This window comes from Homarus americanus, unplaced genomic scaffold (genome assembly GCF_018991925.1).
Source record: "Homarus americanus isolate GMGI-L3 unplaced genomic scaffold, GMGI_Hamer_2.0 scaffold46226, whole genome shotgun sequence".
In the NCBI taxonomy this organism is placed as follows: domain Eukaryota; kingdom Metazoa; phylum Arthropoda; class Malacostraca; order Decapoda; family Nephropidae; genus Homarus; species Homarus americanus.
Window position 1 is genome coordinate 353,951 of NW_024717453.1, and position 18,571 is coordinate 372,521.

Sequence of the window (18,571 nt, forward strand, 5' to 3'; positions counted from 1 at the left end):
GACAAAACAAAAACCTGTCGTATCTAGTGAAGGAAGTACAGTACATTAGAGAACTCAAATTCGTGTCATTATTACATCTGCTGTTTAATATTTACCATCTGATTCCCTGCCATGATGATGCATATACTCACATTCTTGCTTGTTTTGGTCTGGTTGAATATGGCTGCTTGGTGGTGACAGGTTTGGGTTGAATATGGCTGTTTGGAGGTGGCAGGTGTGGGTTGAATATGGCTGCTTGGTGGTGACAGGTTTGGGTTGAATATAGCTTCTGGAGGTAACAGGTGTGGGTTGAATATAGCTGCTGGGGGTAACAGGTGTGGGTTGAATATAGCTGCTGGAGGTAACAGGTGTGGGTTGAATATAGCTGCTGGGGGTAACAGGTGTGGGTTGAATATAGCTGCTGGGGGTAACAGGTGTGGGTTGAATATAGCTGTTGGAGGTAACAGGTGTGGGTTGAATATAGCTGCTGGGGGTAACAGGTGTGGGTTGAATATAGCTGTTGGAGGTAACAGGTGTGGGTTGAATATAGCTGCTGGGGGTAACAGGTGTGGGTTGAATATAGCTGCTGGGGGTAACAGGTGTGGGTTGAACATAACTACTGAAGGTGAAAGGTGTGGATTGAACGTAGCTACTGAAGGTGACAGGTGTACCTTCTGCAGCCACCTGATCCTTTACATTATATTTTTATTTAACGTCTTCAAAATGCACCTTAAAATTCACACTGCCTTCGTATATTTAACTAAAGTAGCAGAATTATTGGGTAACGTTGCATATTTGAGGGAGTGTTGTGGTTGCAAGCTTGGAAATTCCACCAGCAGGGCAGTGCAGGTAAGTGTATGAGTCACTCCCCTGCTCATTTCTCATTCTAGTTGATATCATTTTCTTTGTTTGTGGTCGAGTTGTTGTGCTTATCCTTTGTGTCGGGTTTCTGAGTCATTGAGTATTTGAGTATTAGTTAACTATAGACAACAGGATGTTTGTAAAATTAATTCCACTTAAGGTTTTGAATGTTTTCTAATTTGATATATAGACTATTGTCATATTCACTGTCATACGGTTGCCTTAATCAATAATTAATCATTCGTTTTGACGGAGATATTATTGCATTAAGTAATTAACTGATATTCAAATCTATAACAAATCTACTGTGTTGATAGACAGACTATCACGCAGCACCTTGGTATCTGCTCCTATGGGTACTACTCCCCACACTGCCGATACCATTACCAGTGTCGTCAATACACGCGCAGTTTTCATGTTACTCCTTGGTTATGAACCCTCACCGTCGATTGATGCAAGGCGGGCGGGAGGGCGTAGTGTGTGTCCTCCCAATCGCTTGCCCAAAGTATTGATCCTTGTTTGTTTGGACGCACGCATGGGTAAAGATAATATCTATATGTATAAATCTATGTGTCACTATGTGTTAGTTTCTTTGTACAAATGTTGGGAATAATAATATGACTGGCCATGCAGAGTTAACACGGTCTATCCTGGTTGTACATAGCAAAATCCCACCGAACAAAATCCCACCAGACAATTTCCCTCCAAAGAAAAACTTGCCCTATAATTTTCCCAAACCCCCAATAGGCTACCCTTAATGCCGATCAGAATTTTTAACGGGAAAATAAACACGTCAAGGTATCGGGAAGAGCACTGGTTTTTATAGTAAGTCTACGTCAAGGATGTGTTATTTCGCCATGGGTGTTCGTCCAGTACTTCTAATGGATGGAATAAAAGGAAAGACAAACCCCGAGAGTTCTGGAGCGAGGAGCCAGTTGGGTAAATGGGATTAATGCTACGTGAGGAATGGAGCGTCGACTTTAGATTGCAAGAGGAAAAAAGCAGATTAGAAGCAATGGAGAAGTCATATTTGATAACACTATGTGTGTGTGTGTGTTTGTGTTGAAGATAGAAGAGGATGCCGATAATAAGAAATACTGTACAGAAATTATAGTTGATGTTGCAATAAAAGAGGTATTGAACCGCTGTAAGTTGATCAAGGTTTGCAAATACATGGATTTATTAACAGCATGGGAAATGAATAATTGGTACAAAAAAGTGCATAATTGAGAGTTGAATGATTGGTTAAAAGTGTAAATTGAGAAGTGAATGATTGGTTAAGTGTATAATTGAGACGCGAGATTGGTTAAATGTGTATAATTGAGGAGTGAAAGATTGGTTAAATGTGTATAATTGAGGAGTGAAAGATTGGTTAAAAGTGTATAATTCCGAGATTGGTGGTAGGAAAGTGTAGGAAAGACCAAGAAAGTGGAAGAATGGGGCGAAGGAAGTACAGTAGGAGAATTGATGATAAGAGATAGATCCATGAAGCAGCAGAGGGCTTGACTGATAAGAGAGAGCGTCTTGTTTTTGTTTTGATTCCTGCTACCCTTCACAGAATAAGAAAATCATATTGGGTTAGGCTTGGGTGAGCTAGGCTAGATTAGCTTTGGTTAAGTTTGGTTACACGAGGTTTGGCTGTTTGGTTACGTTAAGACAGGTTTTTATAGATTATGGTTAAGTTATGGTAGGTTATTCTAAGGCTGGTTGAATTTTGTTCTTCAACCGTCCCCCTCCACAACTTCCTTCCCCTCACCCCTCTTCTTCTTAATTACTATAATGACACCACTTATGGATCAATATCCTCTTATTTATTCATAAGCCACTCCTCCCCTTGGGTATAAATGTCTTTGCCGACTGAAAACACTTATGGTTATGTCTTACACACACACACACACACACACACACACACACATACTTTACTGTCACTCGGTATCGAGTATGACGATCGTCCAGCTATGATACAATGATACGAGTTATTAAGGATGTCACCTTCGTTGGTAAGCTCTGAGGTGACTAGAGAGGTTGGTAAGGGACAGGCAGGATTGTCCCCAGATGTTGCACATGTGGAGGGCTACCTCTAGTGCGGGAGGGGCGAAGGCAGTGTCTTTCCGGCAGTGGCGCTTGTCTGCCTCGGTATGCAGTTGGGCTAACTCGAAAGTATTGATACCTTCTCGTGTGGTGCTCCTCCAAGCGTTACGGTGTGGAGTAATTGTCTCCCAGGTGTGGGGGTCGATTTGGCACTTTTTCAGGTTTGTCTTAAGACTATCCTTATGCCTTTTCAGTTGCCCACCAGCATTACGTTTACTATTCGTTAGGTGACTGTAAAGTAGCTGTTTTGGCAATCAACTGTCATCCATGTGAGTAACATGGCCAGTCCAGCGTTGTTTATGGATAATGGTAGCCTCGATGCTCCTACAGTTGGTGTCAGCGAGAATACTGGCATTTGTTCTCTTGTTTTCCCAGCGAACTCAGAGGATGGAACATAGACTATGTTGGTGAAAGTTTTCAAGTGCCTTGAGGTGTCTCCTGTATGTGACCCATGTCTCGCTGCCATATACTTTTATCCTCTTCACCACTGATCGGCTCGTTAGCCGCTTAGGCGATCCGTCACATCTCTGTTATGCACTGTTGGCAAGTACTGGGCATGCACTGGCTCCTGAATGTACTTGAACCTGCTCCAGTGTTGGTCAAGTCTTGTCTTGAAAGAGCTCACACTCGGTGCAGAGTGGGAAGGACCACTGCTTGATATACGATCAGCTTTGTAGATAATTTCAGCTCCTTACAGCTGAAGTCATGGGTATGGAGTCTGCCAAAGGCTTGAGATGCACATCTGATCCGATGTTGAATCTCTTCATTGATGTCTGCGATGGTGGACAGGTGCGAGCCGAGAAACTGAAAGTGGGTAACATTAGAAAGGGAAGTACCATTATGCTGGATGGATGGTGGAGGTGTGGCTGAACCAAGGGCAGGCTTAAAGAGAATTTGAGTCTCGTACATTCATTTTAAGGCCGAAGTGTGCAAACACATCTGCGGAGGTGTTCAGGCTCTCCAGCCTGGAGTCGTCTTATGTTGAAAAGACCCTTCATCCGGTACTGGATGTCCACCCTGCTGGCTAAATTGGCACTGGCACGAGTAAGGAAGGCAGCCAAGAAAATGGAAAAGAGAGTTGGTGCCAGTACACATTCTTATTTTACCCCCGTTTGGATGGGGAAGAACTCAGACTGGGTGCCATTGTGCAGGACACTGCCGTTCACACCATCGTGGAGTTGCTTCACAATGGCAATGAATTTTGGTAGGCAGCCAAAACGCCTGAGGGTCCACCAGAGGGCTTCCCCGTTGACCAAGTCGAAGGCCTAGGATAGGTTGATGAAGGCCATCACGGTGCTGTTCTCTGCACTTTTCCTGTATCTGGTGGGCAGTAAAGATGTCAGTGGTGCCACGTGATGGTTTAAAGCCACATTGAGATTCTGGGAGGAAGTTTTCCGCCTCAGGAGGAAGTCTGTTTAAGAAGATTCGTGCGATGATCTTGCCACCTACAAACAGCAGCGAGATCCCGTGGTAGTTGCCACAGTCTAACCGGTCTCCCTTGATGATGACGGCATCTTTAAGAGCTTGGGGGAGTTCTTCCTTTTCCCATATACTCTCCAGGAGAGAGTGGAGACGGCTGGTAAGCAGATGTCCTCCTGCTTTATATACCTTGGCTGGGATTCCATCATACTCTGAGGTTTTGCTATTTTTTATCTGTTTGATGGCAGTAGCTACCTCATCCAGGGATGGAGGATAGCTGAGTTGGGTCAACTCTGGATGCTGAGGGACCTGTTAGGTAGTCAGGACATCCACATCAGTGTTTCGGTTGAGCAGTGAATGGTAGTGCTCTTTCCAGCGCTGATGGATGTCTTTATCGTCTTTAATTAGGGAGTTACTGTGGGATGAGCGGAGGGTGGGCTGCGCCATGAAATGTTTTAGTAGAATTAAAAAATTTGCACATCTTGTGCTGATGTGCAATTTTTTTTTCACATGGTTTATTTTTAAACCAAACACACACACACACACACACCGGGGACTGGTGGAGACAGGTGGGGGGGGGAGGGTAGTGACCGTAACGTCACCCATACATGCCGGACACTGGTGGGGCCGGGGGGGCTTTCAACTGCCCTCATAAAGTTAAGTAGTGACTTCCTGTCTATCATAGAACTCACAGAAAGTCAAGAATTAATCCCAATATCTAATGTACACCACAGAAATGAAAGACATACTGTACCGTCTATCAGCTACCACAGTAATACCCACCTTCATGCTATTAAGAAGACAAAAAGTGAAGGACATCTTAAACTACTGCAAATAGGAAAATAAATAGCCAAGTTGAGGCGACAGCAACAACACAGCAACCACCCAGAATGCTTACAAAATAAATGGACATCACCTGTTAATTCCAAATATATGTCCCATAATTATTGATTTAGGGATTAGATAAATAAATGATTTGGTTTTTAAAAAGTTTTCATGAATGCTTAAGAGGCTGGAAAAAATTCATCAACGGAAGGTAAAAATATGGATTACCTTCACAAGGACATTGTAAGCACTTGAATTATCCACACAAGTGTAAATTGCAAGATCATGAAATAATCTTGCCCACATTCGCTGGACTATTTTTGAAGTGGTTTTCTTTGTGTGGGCAAGTACATGTAGTTACTGACACTACACCAGTAAACCCATTGGATAAATACAGTGACATTAAATCGATATCAAAACTGAATGCCAAGTGTTGAGTAGACATCCAGATGGAGTGTTAAGTGAATGAACAGAATTTTTTTTAGCAGACTGAGAAGTGTGAAGGAATGATAGAAAAAAGGATGAGTAAAGGAGGAGGAGGAGGAGGAGCACCCTAGTGAATGAACGGAAATTTGAGCAGACTGAGAAGTGTGAAGGAATGATAGAAAATTAGATGGGTAAAGGAGGACGGGCACCCTACTAGTATTTGGTCTTCCTGGTTGGATGACGGCCAGGCTCGGTGTGGGGAGTTGCCCAGTTTGGAGGCAGATAATTCTCGCCAACACTGACATTCACAGTTTTATTACCACGTGATGTATGTTAGCATTGAACTATATGCCATGCGGGATGTATAGGTCTTGCCTCGAGACCATGAACGCTGTGAGATTTTCTGCCTGACCTTGCTCCTCACTTGTCTCATTTTAAGGAGATGAATGGGATGATTTTCGTCATTCTATAAAAATGAACAGCATGAAATATGCTCTACTTCGGAAGTGATCAAAATTGGTTACTCTTGGAGACTGACTACCATTCTGAATTGACAAATTGGTGCCTATTCTTGTTGCTAAAAGATCACCCTTTTAGAATACATTGGTTTAAATTTTATTACAATCTAATATTGTTAAGCTCAGAATGTCTTCTATTTTATTGTGCAGTACTGTAAAGCCAATCCAAAAAGTATCGAGACCTCAGGAACGCTGCAATAAAATTCAAGCAATATGTATCAGTTTGGTTGGGTTGGGTTGGGTTGGTCTTTGCCTAATTTTCAATTTTTTTTGGATATCGGGGGTCTCAATACTTGTTGGAGAAGCTGTACTGTACATACATTACAGGGTATATATTGATATTTTTTGTCATTGAGTAATGTATTGCTATAAATTTAATTATGGTATAGAAAAGCTTTTTAACATACATTCCAATATATATATATATATATATATATATATATATATATATATATATATATATATATATATATATATATATATATATATATATATATATATATATATATATATATATATATATATATATATATATATATATATATATATATATATATATATATATATATATATATATATATATATATATATATATATATATATATATGCTGATAACCACAAGGAAAGAAGAAAACACGAAGTTCCCAAGCGCTTCGTGTTTTCTTCTTTCTTTGTGGTTATCAGCATACAGTATACAGTGACCCCTCGTTTAACGAACGCCTCGGTTAACGAAATTTAGGTTAAGGAACTGCCTTCCATAAGGATCTTCAATTCGGTTAACGAACAAAAATTCTGTTAACGAATTTCTTACGAGCCGACCTCAACATGTTTTCGTTTGCACTGACCGGGCAACCAGCTTTAGTATCAGTCCGCCAATACATTAATCGGTTCTAGGGCTTAAATTCCTTACTATTTAAGTAAATATCAAGAAGTTTATACTATTCAATAATTTTAAAAGTTTAATATTCAATTTTTTAGTCATTTTAACAATTATTGAACATAATTGAAGGTAAAGTGACTAGTTTAATGCACAGCATCCAGCCTCTTAACACAGCAAACAGGCGTTAGTCTCTCTCTGTTTTCACTGGAGGTAACATCTTGCTTGAGACTCTCTTCAACTAAACGCTTTTTTCTGTGTTTCCAAGCAAATTATTGGTCATTTTGAAATATATTTTACATATTGACAATATATAATGCAGTGCAGTGTTGATTTAAAGAAAATAATCTTGAAATACACCAAGAGAACTAAAATTTTATGGGTGAAATGGTGCCATGGGGTGACTTCTCTTCCACCCCAATGCCTTCTCTTCTTCCTTCTCCTCCACCCCCATTCTAATTCCCGTCATCATCATCATCATCATCATCCAGGAGCCTTTTACATACACACCTCAAAGTAAGTGAACTTTTCTACCATTTTTGTTGAATTTAGGCAATTTTCGGTGAGCTGGAACCAATTACCCAAAACCCCATTGAAACAATGGTTTCGGTTAACGAACAACCTTCTGGAACGGATTGAGTTCGTTAACCGAGGGGTCACTGTACCTGGATCACGCGCACCCACAGTGATTTACTTGCATATACAGTATATATATATATATATATATATATATATATATATATATATATATATATATATATATATATATATATATATATATATATATATATATATATATATATATATATATATATATATACATACATACATACATACATATACAATCAACACCTCAACCCAAAGATTCGAGACCCCACGGCCCCACGAGCCCATGACTGTGACTGGGGCAGCTAACAGCTGGACGCCAGGATACTAAAAGCAGTCCTAGACTCTGTTATATTTCACACAAAGCCTGTTCAACGAGCTAATGGCGCCGTGAACCTCTAATGGGGACTACCCGTATCACGTAGGTGGTCAGAGTAACGTTTTACCAAATCCGGCTTCGAAACACGAGGATCCATATATATTTCATTAGCCCAATAAAGCACGCGGACTTCTACATACAATCAACACCTCACCCCGCCAAGATTCGAACCCACGGCCCACGAGCCCAGACTGTGACCGGGAACGCTAACCGCTGGACCACCAGGATACTAAAAGCAGTTTATTGGGCTAATGAAATATATATCTCCTCGTGAACAGGCGTACCCAGGTCAGTGAACCTTGAATTTTTATTGGCTAATGAAATATATATATATATATATATATATATATATATATATATATATATATATATATATATATATATATATATATATATATATATATATATATATATATATATATACATATATATACAGTCAACCCTCGCTTTACGCGGTCCCACATTCCGCGTTTCCATGTTTCTGCGGTAACCCTGCCGAAACCGGAATGCTCACATTCCGCGGTGCGTGTACCCCTTTACGCGGAGAGCGGCTGGCGAGCCTCGCCATTTTTGGATCCAAACCTCCCGCCATCTCTCCCGCCCTCTCCCGCCATCCGCCATGTTGTGTAAGCGGCGCGAGCATGGTGCGCACAAGGTCGCCCAGTCATCAAAACATTACCGAGTTCTTCACCCGCCACCCACCACAGCCGACCCAAGTCAGTGATAGTGATAATTATAGTGAGGATATGGACTTATATGGACTTTGAGGGGTTTGACAAAGAGGCCCTGCAAGCCTCTGTGGTGGATAGTGATACAATTGATACAAGTGATACAGGTGAGGGCCAATAATCTGCCCTCTGCCTCGGAACCAACCGCCCATCCCCGTGTGCCCAGCCATCTTTTCTACTAATGTAAGTGTTAAAAAACCTAATATTATTGATATTTCTCTTAATTATTAATTGTGTGTGCATACCATCATAAAGTTAAGATAATATTTTTACTACAACATAGTTGTGTGTCGTCAAAAAGTGGAGTTTGGGGATCGGCCCGGTCTCTATTTCAATTAATCCCATATGTTATGTTGTTCACTTTACGCGTTTCTCACTTTCGCGGGCCCTGTGGGTTGAATTAACCGTAGCACATATATATATATATATATATATATATATATATATATATATATATATATATATATATATATATATATATATATATATATATATATATATATATATATATATATATATATATATATATATATATATATATATATATATATATACTGTATATATATATACTGTATATATATATATACAAAGTAAGTGTACTTTACTGCACTTTTTTTTACTTTGTATGTACTTTTCTCTGAGCGAACCAATTACCCAATATATACTGTATATATATATATATATATATATATATATATATATATATATATATATATATATATATATATATATATATATATATATATATATATATATATATATATATATATATATATATATATATATATATATATATATATATATATATACTGTATATATATATATATGTGTGTGTGTGTGTGCACGCGCGCGCACAGGGGTCCCTCGGTTAGCGAACGGATCGATTAAAAAAAATGGTTAACGAATTTCCTCCCATAAGGATCTTCAATTCGGTTAACGAACAAAAACTTTGATTAACGAAATCCTTACGACAAACACGTTTTGTTGTGAGTATCAGCTGATGGGCTAGTCTGCCAATTCAGTAATCTGTTCTATGTTTACATTCATTTCCAGTGGAGTAAATATCAAGAAAGTTGTGCTCTATAATATTTGTGCATTTTTTATATGAAAATTATTAGTAATTTTATATTTATTTAACATATTGATAATATATGCAGTACAGGGAACTAGTTTCTTGTGCGGCCATCAGCCGCTTGACTCACCCACCAGGCGTCAGTGTGGCTTTGTTTACAGTGGAGTGAACATCGATTTTGTTGGTGTCTTGAATATTTTTTGCATTTTTACATTAAAATTATTGGTCATTCTGAAATTTAGTTAACCTATTGATAATATATAGTGCAGTACAGTGTTGATTTAAATAAAATAATCTTGAATTACACCTAGTGAACTTAAAATTAAATTGGTGAAATTAATGCATCAAGCATGGGTCCCCTGAAAGGTGATTTCTACTCCCTCCCTACTTCCTTCTCTTCGCCCTTCTCCTCCACCCCCACTTCTAATTCCCATCATCATCATCAACCAGGAACCTTCTACATACACACCCCAAAGTAAGTGTACTTTACTGCACTTTTTTTTTTACTTTGTATGTACTTTTCTCTGAGCCGGAACCAATTACCCAATATCCCATTGAAACAATGGATTCGGTTAACGAACGACTCTGTGGAAGGAATTGTGTTCGCAAAGGTTACGGGCATGAAACTCGTTGCGAATATTGGGGTGGTCACGGTTGTCAGATTTTAACACTTGTTTTACTCAACACATATAGAACATAAAATAAATAAAGAAACAGGGACATAATATCAAATAAACATCTATAACAAACACTGAGTTTATTAGGCATATGTGTTTACAAGTACAGTATACTTTACATGTTTAAGTGTGTTAGTGTTTGAATGTTTATGTGCATAGGTGTGTGAGGTAAGTTTTAAAAGTAGACTGCTAATTTACCTTTGATGTGCTGTGTTGCTTGCTTGCTGAACTTGGCATTAGGGGAGAGGGTGAAGGTTTACTGGGGTGAGAGGAGGCTGGGATCATCAGCCACCTCACTCTCCTTACTGCCAAGGACGTTAGCCACCTCACTCTCATCATCACCGCCAGGGTCGTCGGCCACCTCACTCTCATCATCACTGCCAGGGTCGTCAGCCACCTCACTCTCATTATCGCTGTCAATTTGCACTGAAAGCTGTTGTTCTCCACTGCCTTCTGTTGAATGATGCATTGTGATAAAGGTGTTTTAAGGCGCTGGGTCTGGTCGTCAATCCACGTGCTCAACATCTGCTCCATACTCTCCATCTCAGCATCACGGAACCTCGTCACCTTCGTAGCTGTCAGTGGTGTTGCAGACCCGGCCATCTCCTTGATCTTGTCGGCGCTTTTAACTATAGAATGCACCGTAAAGAGAGCCAAGCCGTGCACACGCCCACCCACTGACGTTCCTTCTCTGTGATCATGTCTTTTTTTACGATAACCAATTTCACATCCAACGTAACTGCCACACGTGATCTCATAGCAACATTGCTGGGAGTTTTAGTAGCTGGTTGCTTAGGCATTGCGAGATCTCACAATACCCAACTGTGAGATCACACACAACACTCGCCAGCACGTGTGAGACTGAGGCGAGCAGGAGCGTATGGCGGAGGAATACGTACACACGTACACACGCTGTCCTACGCTACGGTTGAGGCGGATAAACGGGGTTACGAATACCGAGGCTATGAATAACGGGGTTTGCCTGTGTGTGTGTGTGCTAGAAATTTACAGGAACTGGGCCATTTGTATATTTGAAGAAAAATATCTCAGAAATTCTAAATTTAATTAATAAGTAGGGGCCAGGAAAGCACTCACGTTCATAATGAGGTACAGTACAGTGTTGAGTAAGTGTTTTGTACTCTGTATTGGTACTGTAATGAGGAATGATGTTATGAAATAGGGAGAGGGAAATTAACTTAATACTGTAGTTACAGGATGCTGGTTCTGCACTAATTAGTTTCTTATTTCCACCACTTGTCAGGTTACTGGTTACAGGCCATTCAAGGAGTCAATCTGCTCTGGAATGCAACCTTCCTTGTCCAGTGTTAGTACTGTACAAGAGGAAACCAGAGTACCCAGAGAAAACCTGTACCTAATGTTAGATTGGGTCACACTGGATAATACCCTTCTCACATCTGACCTGGAAATTGAACCCAGGATCCAGTAGTGAGAGGCAAGTGTGCTACCGCTGTACATTACAGTACAATATCATATTGGTTAATTTGTCTTCGTCGTTCAAATGCTCGAGCTTAAATTGTAACACAGATTATTCTCTGCATTTAATATTTTATGCATTTCTCAGTGTATCAGAATCAACTATACTGTTCCATAACATAAATATTATTTTCTTCCCTACAGTTCCTTGGCATCCTGTGCATGGCCTGTGCGGCGCCAGCATGGACCAAAGGCACTCATTGGTTCCTGTTTGTGGTGGTGACAGCCTTTGTGTCTACCTCCATCTGGTGTTTCGTCTACCTCCTTAACCTGAGGAATGCCATCAACCTGCCCATCGACTGGCTCCTGACTGTAAGTCATTAAATGCAAAGTTGTATCTGCAGTAAAAAAAAAAAGTTCTCCAATTTCTTAAGTAGTGTACGTACTGTAATTCCTTTATGATAATTGGTTAGTTTTTGTAGCCTCAAGTCTTTAATTTTAATGCTTTTACAAAGTTCTTACTCAACTACGGAATACTGTGTACAGTATTTTAAACTCCTTCAAAATTTGCAGAGGGTTATCATGATTTTAACAATACAGTATCAAAACTAGATACTGCAGGTGTTTTTTTAAATTACATAATACAGTAGTCTCTCTTTCACCAGACATTGATTTAATGATCATTTAGTAAAATTCTGTTGTAATGAAACAATTTTTTTAATTTTAATTATTAGTTTAATAAGTAGAAATCTGCAGTACTGTACTTTACCTTCAAATTTATTGGAATTAAGTGGAAAATATTTTGTTAACCAGTCCTTTATAATATCTCTCACTAAATTAATTTATTAAAGCTAAACTATATTTATAGTTCTAACAAACATTGATGTTATACTGTATGTATTAATGGGGAGTATACTCTCCCTGTGTACAGTAGGTGTGGGTGTATATATTGTAATAACTTTGCATGCTGTGGCCTGTGAGCATGAAACAGACATAACATATCAATTAACACACAGTACAGTATAATTTACTTGACTGTCTTAACCAGTTACCTAAAGTTAAACTGTCTTCTTTGGATGACATCATTGGGATTCCACATGCTTTTGCTGTTTGTGAATTTCATGAACTTACATGTTTTAAAAGGGTTGAGAATGATTATATTGTTCTGTATTTAAATTAAAGTTGATATATTATCCATACTGGCATAATACATACTGTACAGGATTTTGCCTAAACATTCTGGTCAATTGTCTCATTGCTTAGAAGTGTCATCCACTTTGGTTTATGGTATTAGCTATGTAATTTATTAATTTTATGTATGGACACTTCCTTTTTGTCATCTAAGTTATGGCTGGCATAATATCACACAGTCAGTGGCAACAATCATATATCTTTATATCTCTTTATGAGTTCAGATCTGTGTAGACGACAGTACTGTTCAGTATATGATGTCATATTGACTATTATTATTTAAAACATTGTCCTATATGTTGTTCTTGCTTCATTCTACTGCACTTTGCAACACTAGCTTGACCTCCTATATGAAATACAGCATCATATGTCTTATGTTTGTACCTACAGTCTGTAATGTACATTTCCCCAAAAGTGTATCGTTAGATTTACCATCACTACAATTTGAAACGCTAGATGAAATGCTTTGATATGATCCCCAGTGCATCATCATAAGATGGTATGCCTGATTACCATATCAGTAACAGCTGTAGATGGGGGTAGGACTGGGGAAGGGAGTCGTCGTTGTATGGCATACTAGATACTTCAATATAACAAGAAATCCATTAAGCTATATTAATGTACGTATCACTTGAAAACATGTATACTGTACTCATTCATGCTCAAAGGTCATGGATGTAGAACTACCAACCCTCCAGAAACAGGTCGAGTAACAATGCTCTGAAAGCCTCGAATTGGGAGGCCTTTCATTACAAACACTGTTGCTGAGGACAGAGTGAATGATTCTGTTTCAATAATAGTGATTACAGTAATGTGATAAATTACTTTTCTTGCATCTTGAACCATTTTCTTTGGAGGGAGAAACATAAGTCAACATGTAAATGCCCCCTTGAGTCTCCTCCATTGACTGATCTAAACTTCTGTACAGTAAATAATGTTATGGTGGGAATGGATAACTAAATACCCTGTATATTGTACAGTATACAGTACTAGGAAGAGCCTGGATTCAATGATTTAGGTGTCATCATGAGATATTTTGTTCTTTTCCTGACCAATGCATAACAGCTTAGGGGCCTTTATTCTAAGCAAAGTGTTCAAGATACCACAAAATATAAAACTTAGTTCAGAATTTAGACTGCACCATCTTTCAAAATATGATTTGATAGTTGAAAGAGCAATGAGGTGAAAGTTTCTTCTCGTGGATAAGGCATTGACTTAGATTTTATTGCTTAGGAATAAAGAATTGAGCCTGTTTTAGTACAGTCCTATACTGTATACTGTACTGTATTATATGGGTTGGAAAGTCAGGTACATCTTTAGTCATTAGTTATGGGGATTAATTAATTATAATTAGTTTTGTATTCCTCTCAGAACCAAGTCCCTAAAAGAGATCTTAAGCACTGAGGGTCACCATTTAAGATAAAGCAATGAGTTGTGATGCTGCATTGCCCATGAACAGGGTGGGCCATATTGGATTCTGTGCTCAGTCCTCCAATTCCTGCTGATTTATCTGTTAACTGAAGGGAGGAGGGGAAGGTATTTGAATTGTTTAGTATGGGCATGGTCATGAAACCTCACCAGTGTGTAGGAGATGGTGCTACTGGTAAGCCACCCAAACAGAAGGTGGGGCTGAAAATTAAGGATTGAGCCTGGTACAATATTCAATATGGCCAACCTAGTTGATGATGTAATGTGTTAATTTCTTGTTCTTTGCTTTAAATGATGACTCTCACTTCTGAAATTCCCTCTTAAGGACTTGATTGTGACAGGGAAGCATAACTAATGAATTAATTAGACTTAGCCACTAATGTCTGCAGGTGTGTTAGGGTTTCCAACTCATGGTATGGCTTTAGTGTTGTAGTATTGTACAGTGCCTGTAGTACATGAGTTGCTTGGGTTACCCTATAGACATCAGGTTACTATACAGTACAGTAGAGTGTATGATGATGTCAGTAGAGTTAAGAAATTACCCTATAGGTAGTGTAGGACATTGCTATCCATGGGTAGTGTACTTTTTTATTATACCTGTACTGTACTGTATGTACTGAATATTGTCTGGCAAACTACAGTAGCTGGTAGGGTTATCGTATGAGAATAGCCCAAGAAAACTACCATTTGTAGGGCAATTGTTACTTCTTCCTGTACAGTAGTCAGTCATCCATAAATAATTGAAGACCAATTTAAAACTGAGCAATTCATGTGTGCTTAGAAGTATACTGTTACAGTATTTACAAGAAAGACTGATTTCCATTATGCAGTTTTCTAATAACTCGTAGCTTGCCCTGTAATGATTTATAGTCATTAACTAAGTTATCTCTGTGGGTGAAACTAACTCTGAGGTGGAGGGGCTATAATCAGGTTTTAAATATAGTATAACTCTTATTTAGATCTATTTGACACTCACTTCACTTTACAACAATTGATGCATTTACTCATGCTTTCCCAATGTTTTTTTTTATCATTGTTGTCACTCATTACAGTATTTCAGAAATAAATAAAAGTTGCTAGTTAGGAAGTCAATGCAATATATGCAGATGGTAAAATAAAATTTTTGGAAGTGGAAATTGATAAGAAGAAAATACAGCACAGTATAGTATCTATTTTATTAAATGAATAAGCAAAAGTTTTCAAGCAAAATTTTTGGTGTGCCTATTGGATCCTCAATAGATTCCTACACATCAGAATTGAAGAGCAAAGTTGTCAGCATGAATTCTTATACAGGTATATATATACTGCAGAACCTTACATTGTTTTCTACTAGTCAACTACTATATCATTGGTTATACGGTAAAATAATTTTGTTTACCAGTGTCCTTTTGCAACTTAGAAAAATTGTAGTTTCATTAATAAAGTCGTCCACTAGTCCACTCACATCACAACGGGTTATGTCCCACAGGATCCTCTTTAAGGTCTAATGGGCTCCCAAATCCCTAATTAGAGAGAGGAACCCCTATACTGTACTGTACAAATATAAGATGATAGCAAGACTCTACTTGTCAGTAAACAACAAAAACATATGCTATGCAGTCAGTACAATACTGTGTTGTACGTGCAGTGCAGTACTGTACAATGTTTTTTAATGAGAGCATCAGTTGATGATAAGTGTAAGGATATTGATCTCTTTAAGTGCATCTTTTAAATAAAACCTATAGACCTCTAATCCCTAATTCTAGTATGATAGTTTAATCTTTATACTGTATATAAATTAGAAGAAAACAGGAAATCAGATAGGGGTGAGGATTTTTTTTTTTACATCATTAACTGTAAGAAAATTGTAACAGTAGCATTGTTTAATAATATCTTTCAGTTATGAAAATGAACAGACTGCTGTTTAGCAAAGAATGCTTTTTGCTATTACAGTACTGTACCATACCTGTTTTGAAGTGGTTACACATTGTTAGTGTACAATTTTCCCTGTATTTATTAATAGTGTTTGTTTATTTGCATTTGAATGCCATTTTAAACCTGCCCATGTGCCATGCAATGTGCTGTAAAAGGTAAATGCTTTGTTTTGAATGTTTACTGAAAATCCTCATCCTCCTCATTTTGTGAACTCGAGCTTGTTTTTGATTCCCTGTTGCAGTATTATGTGCTAATTGTTCCTTCCCTCTTGCTTGCAGGAACTCATTCTAACAGCTCTCTTTGCGGTGCTTTACATAATAGCTAGCATTGTCCAGTTAACCAGCACTGTCACAAAACCACGGCCACCAAGACGGCTAAAACCCTTCTACCTGTTGTCAGGGGTGAGTATCGTCAGCTGGTTGTGCCTCTCTGTCCTCACCAGCCCCTCATTCACCGGCAGCTGTAGGGCATCTTGCAACTGACTGACTGACCCGTCACCAATGACCTTTGGCTCTTCTTCTTCGGGAGGCTGTCTTTATGATGTTTCCTCTGCATCTAAATGCATGATAGGCATGAAGATGCAGAGTAATCAAACTTATTCCTCCAGCAGAAGAGCGTAAAGCTCCTCAAACCTCGGACCTATCCTTTGGACACAGTCCCTTTTTGTCGCCAATACGAAGGACACATTTCTCTTTCAGGAGCTGTTCAATACCGCCATTACCACTCTGCTCTATCTCATTGCCGTCATTGTGCAGTTCTGCAGTATCGAGTTGGCGACACAGAGAAACATCGCAGCAGGGGTAAGCTGGTTACCTACCCAACCCACTCGACCAAGTTCTCCCTATACCTTACTCACGACTTACCTTCTCATGGTCCTTACCATCATGTTTTTTTTACCAAAGTTAACTGTTCCTTATATCTATTTTAACCCAGTTTAATTATAACCTAATTTTCTTCCTTGATATGTAGAACATTGCTAACACTTAGACATAGTGATAGGTACAGTATGTCCTTTTGGTGGAAGTTTTGACTCTGTTGGACAAACTCGAGTCATCTCATTTTTACCTTACATGACTGAAACCTATCTCAAATCCCAAAGGTGAAAAGGCTAAGAAAACCCCAGTTATGTAGTGTACAGTGACATGACTTACCAGACCAGTAGATACTAGTGAAATTTGTTACACTAATTACTTTCTAGAATAATTTTTGAAGGTGACTAAGTACATTAATAGACTGCATACTGTACTTGTACTGTATATATTTTCTGACTTTAACGCACTGTTATTGTTAATGACAGATAGTTTTTTCATCAAGAACAAGCCAATGTTCCACATGATATTTGTGGAATATTTATGATAATTTGATGAATTATTAATGGTTAAATAACTGCTTGTATCTACACAGTTTTAGATTAATAAAGGCTTACAAGGAGCCTCCAGTGAAGAAACATGTAAGTACAGTACAGTAGTTTCATAACCCATAGATAATTTATAAAATTAGATATAATTTAGCATAATATTCCAGAATTAACAAATATGTTAAGATTTAACCAGCACATAATATTTTTATATTTTAATACAATATATATTGTTTATTTGAACAACTGTATACTGCACCTTGTATTGTCTTAGTTGCTCTTAATATTCATACTGTCCAGTACAATACACTGAACCCTCGCTAATTCAATATACTGTACGTATTTGCAAATCAGTACTGTATTTCAGGACAATTTGATATTTTTGGTTGAGAGATTTTGTGATTTTAGAAGAAATTTTGAATTATTGTACAGTAGTCCTAAAATCTTTATATAACGCACGTGACTTTCTCTATATAATGGGAAAAATCAAACCATCATTATATACGGTGCTTTTCAGTTGCATAAGGGTTCAAAAGGAGGCTGTATGCCAGGTCCAGGAACCAAGCAAAGTCAGAGTGCAGAAGGGCTGAAAAAGAGTTCCAGAGGCAGATTGCAAGTGAGGTCAAGTCAAACCCAAAGATTTTGTTCCATTATTCAAAATCACAATTAAAAACACGTGTGGGTCTAACGAATCTGAGGCTTGAAGATGGTAGTTACGCAGAATCAGATCAGGACAAGGTGGAGGCGTTAAACAAATTCTTTTCCTCAGTGGTCACAAAAAGAGTGAAC

At 38.4% G+C, this 18,571-nt stretch overlaps 1 protein-coding gene across 2 annotated transcripts in view; it reads left to right on the top strand.

Annotated features, from left to right (window-relative positions):
* Window positions 1–18,571, top strand: part of LOC121858879 (CKLF-like MARVEL transmembrane domain-containing protein 4) — an 88,978-nt gene that overhangs the window by 60,859 nt on the left and 9,548 nt on the right. Inside the window, exons 2-3 of one of the 2 annotated variants that reach the window (XM_042355530.1) lie at window positions 12,097–12,264; window positions 16,704–16,826. In XM_042355530.1, coding sequence (XP_042211464.1) covers window positions 12,097–12,264; window positions 16,704–16,826 — 291 coding nt within the window. Of the gene's footprint in view, window positions 1–12,096; window positions 12,265–16,703; window positions 16,827–17,123; window positions 17,226–18,571 lie in introns of both variants that reach the window. The other variant, XM_042355531.1, reaches the window with a different exon arrangement.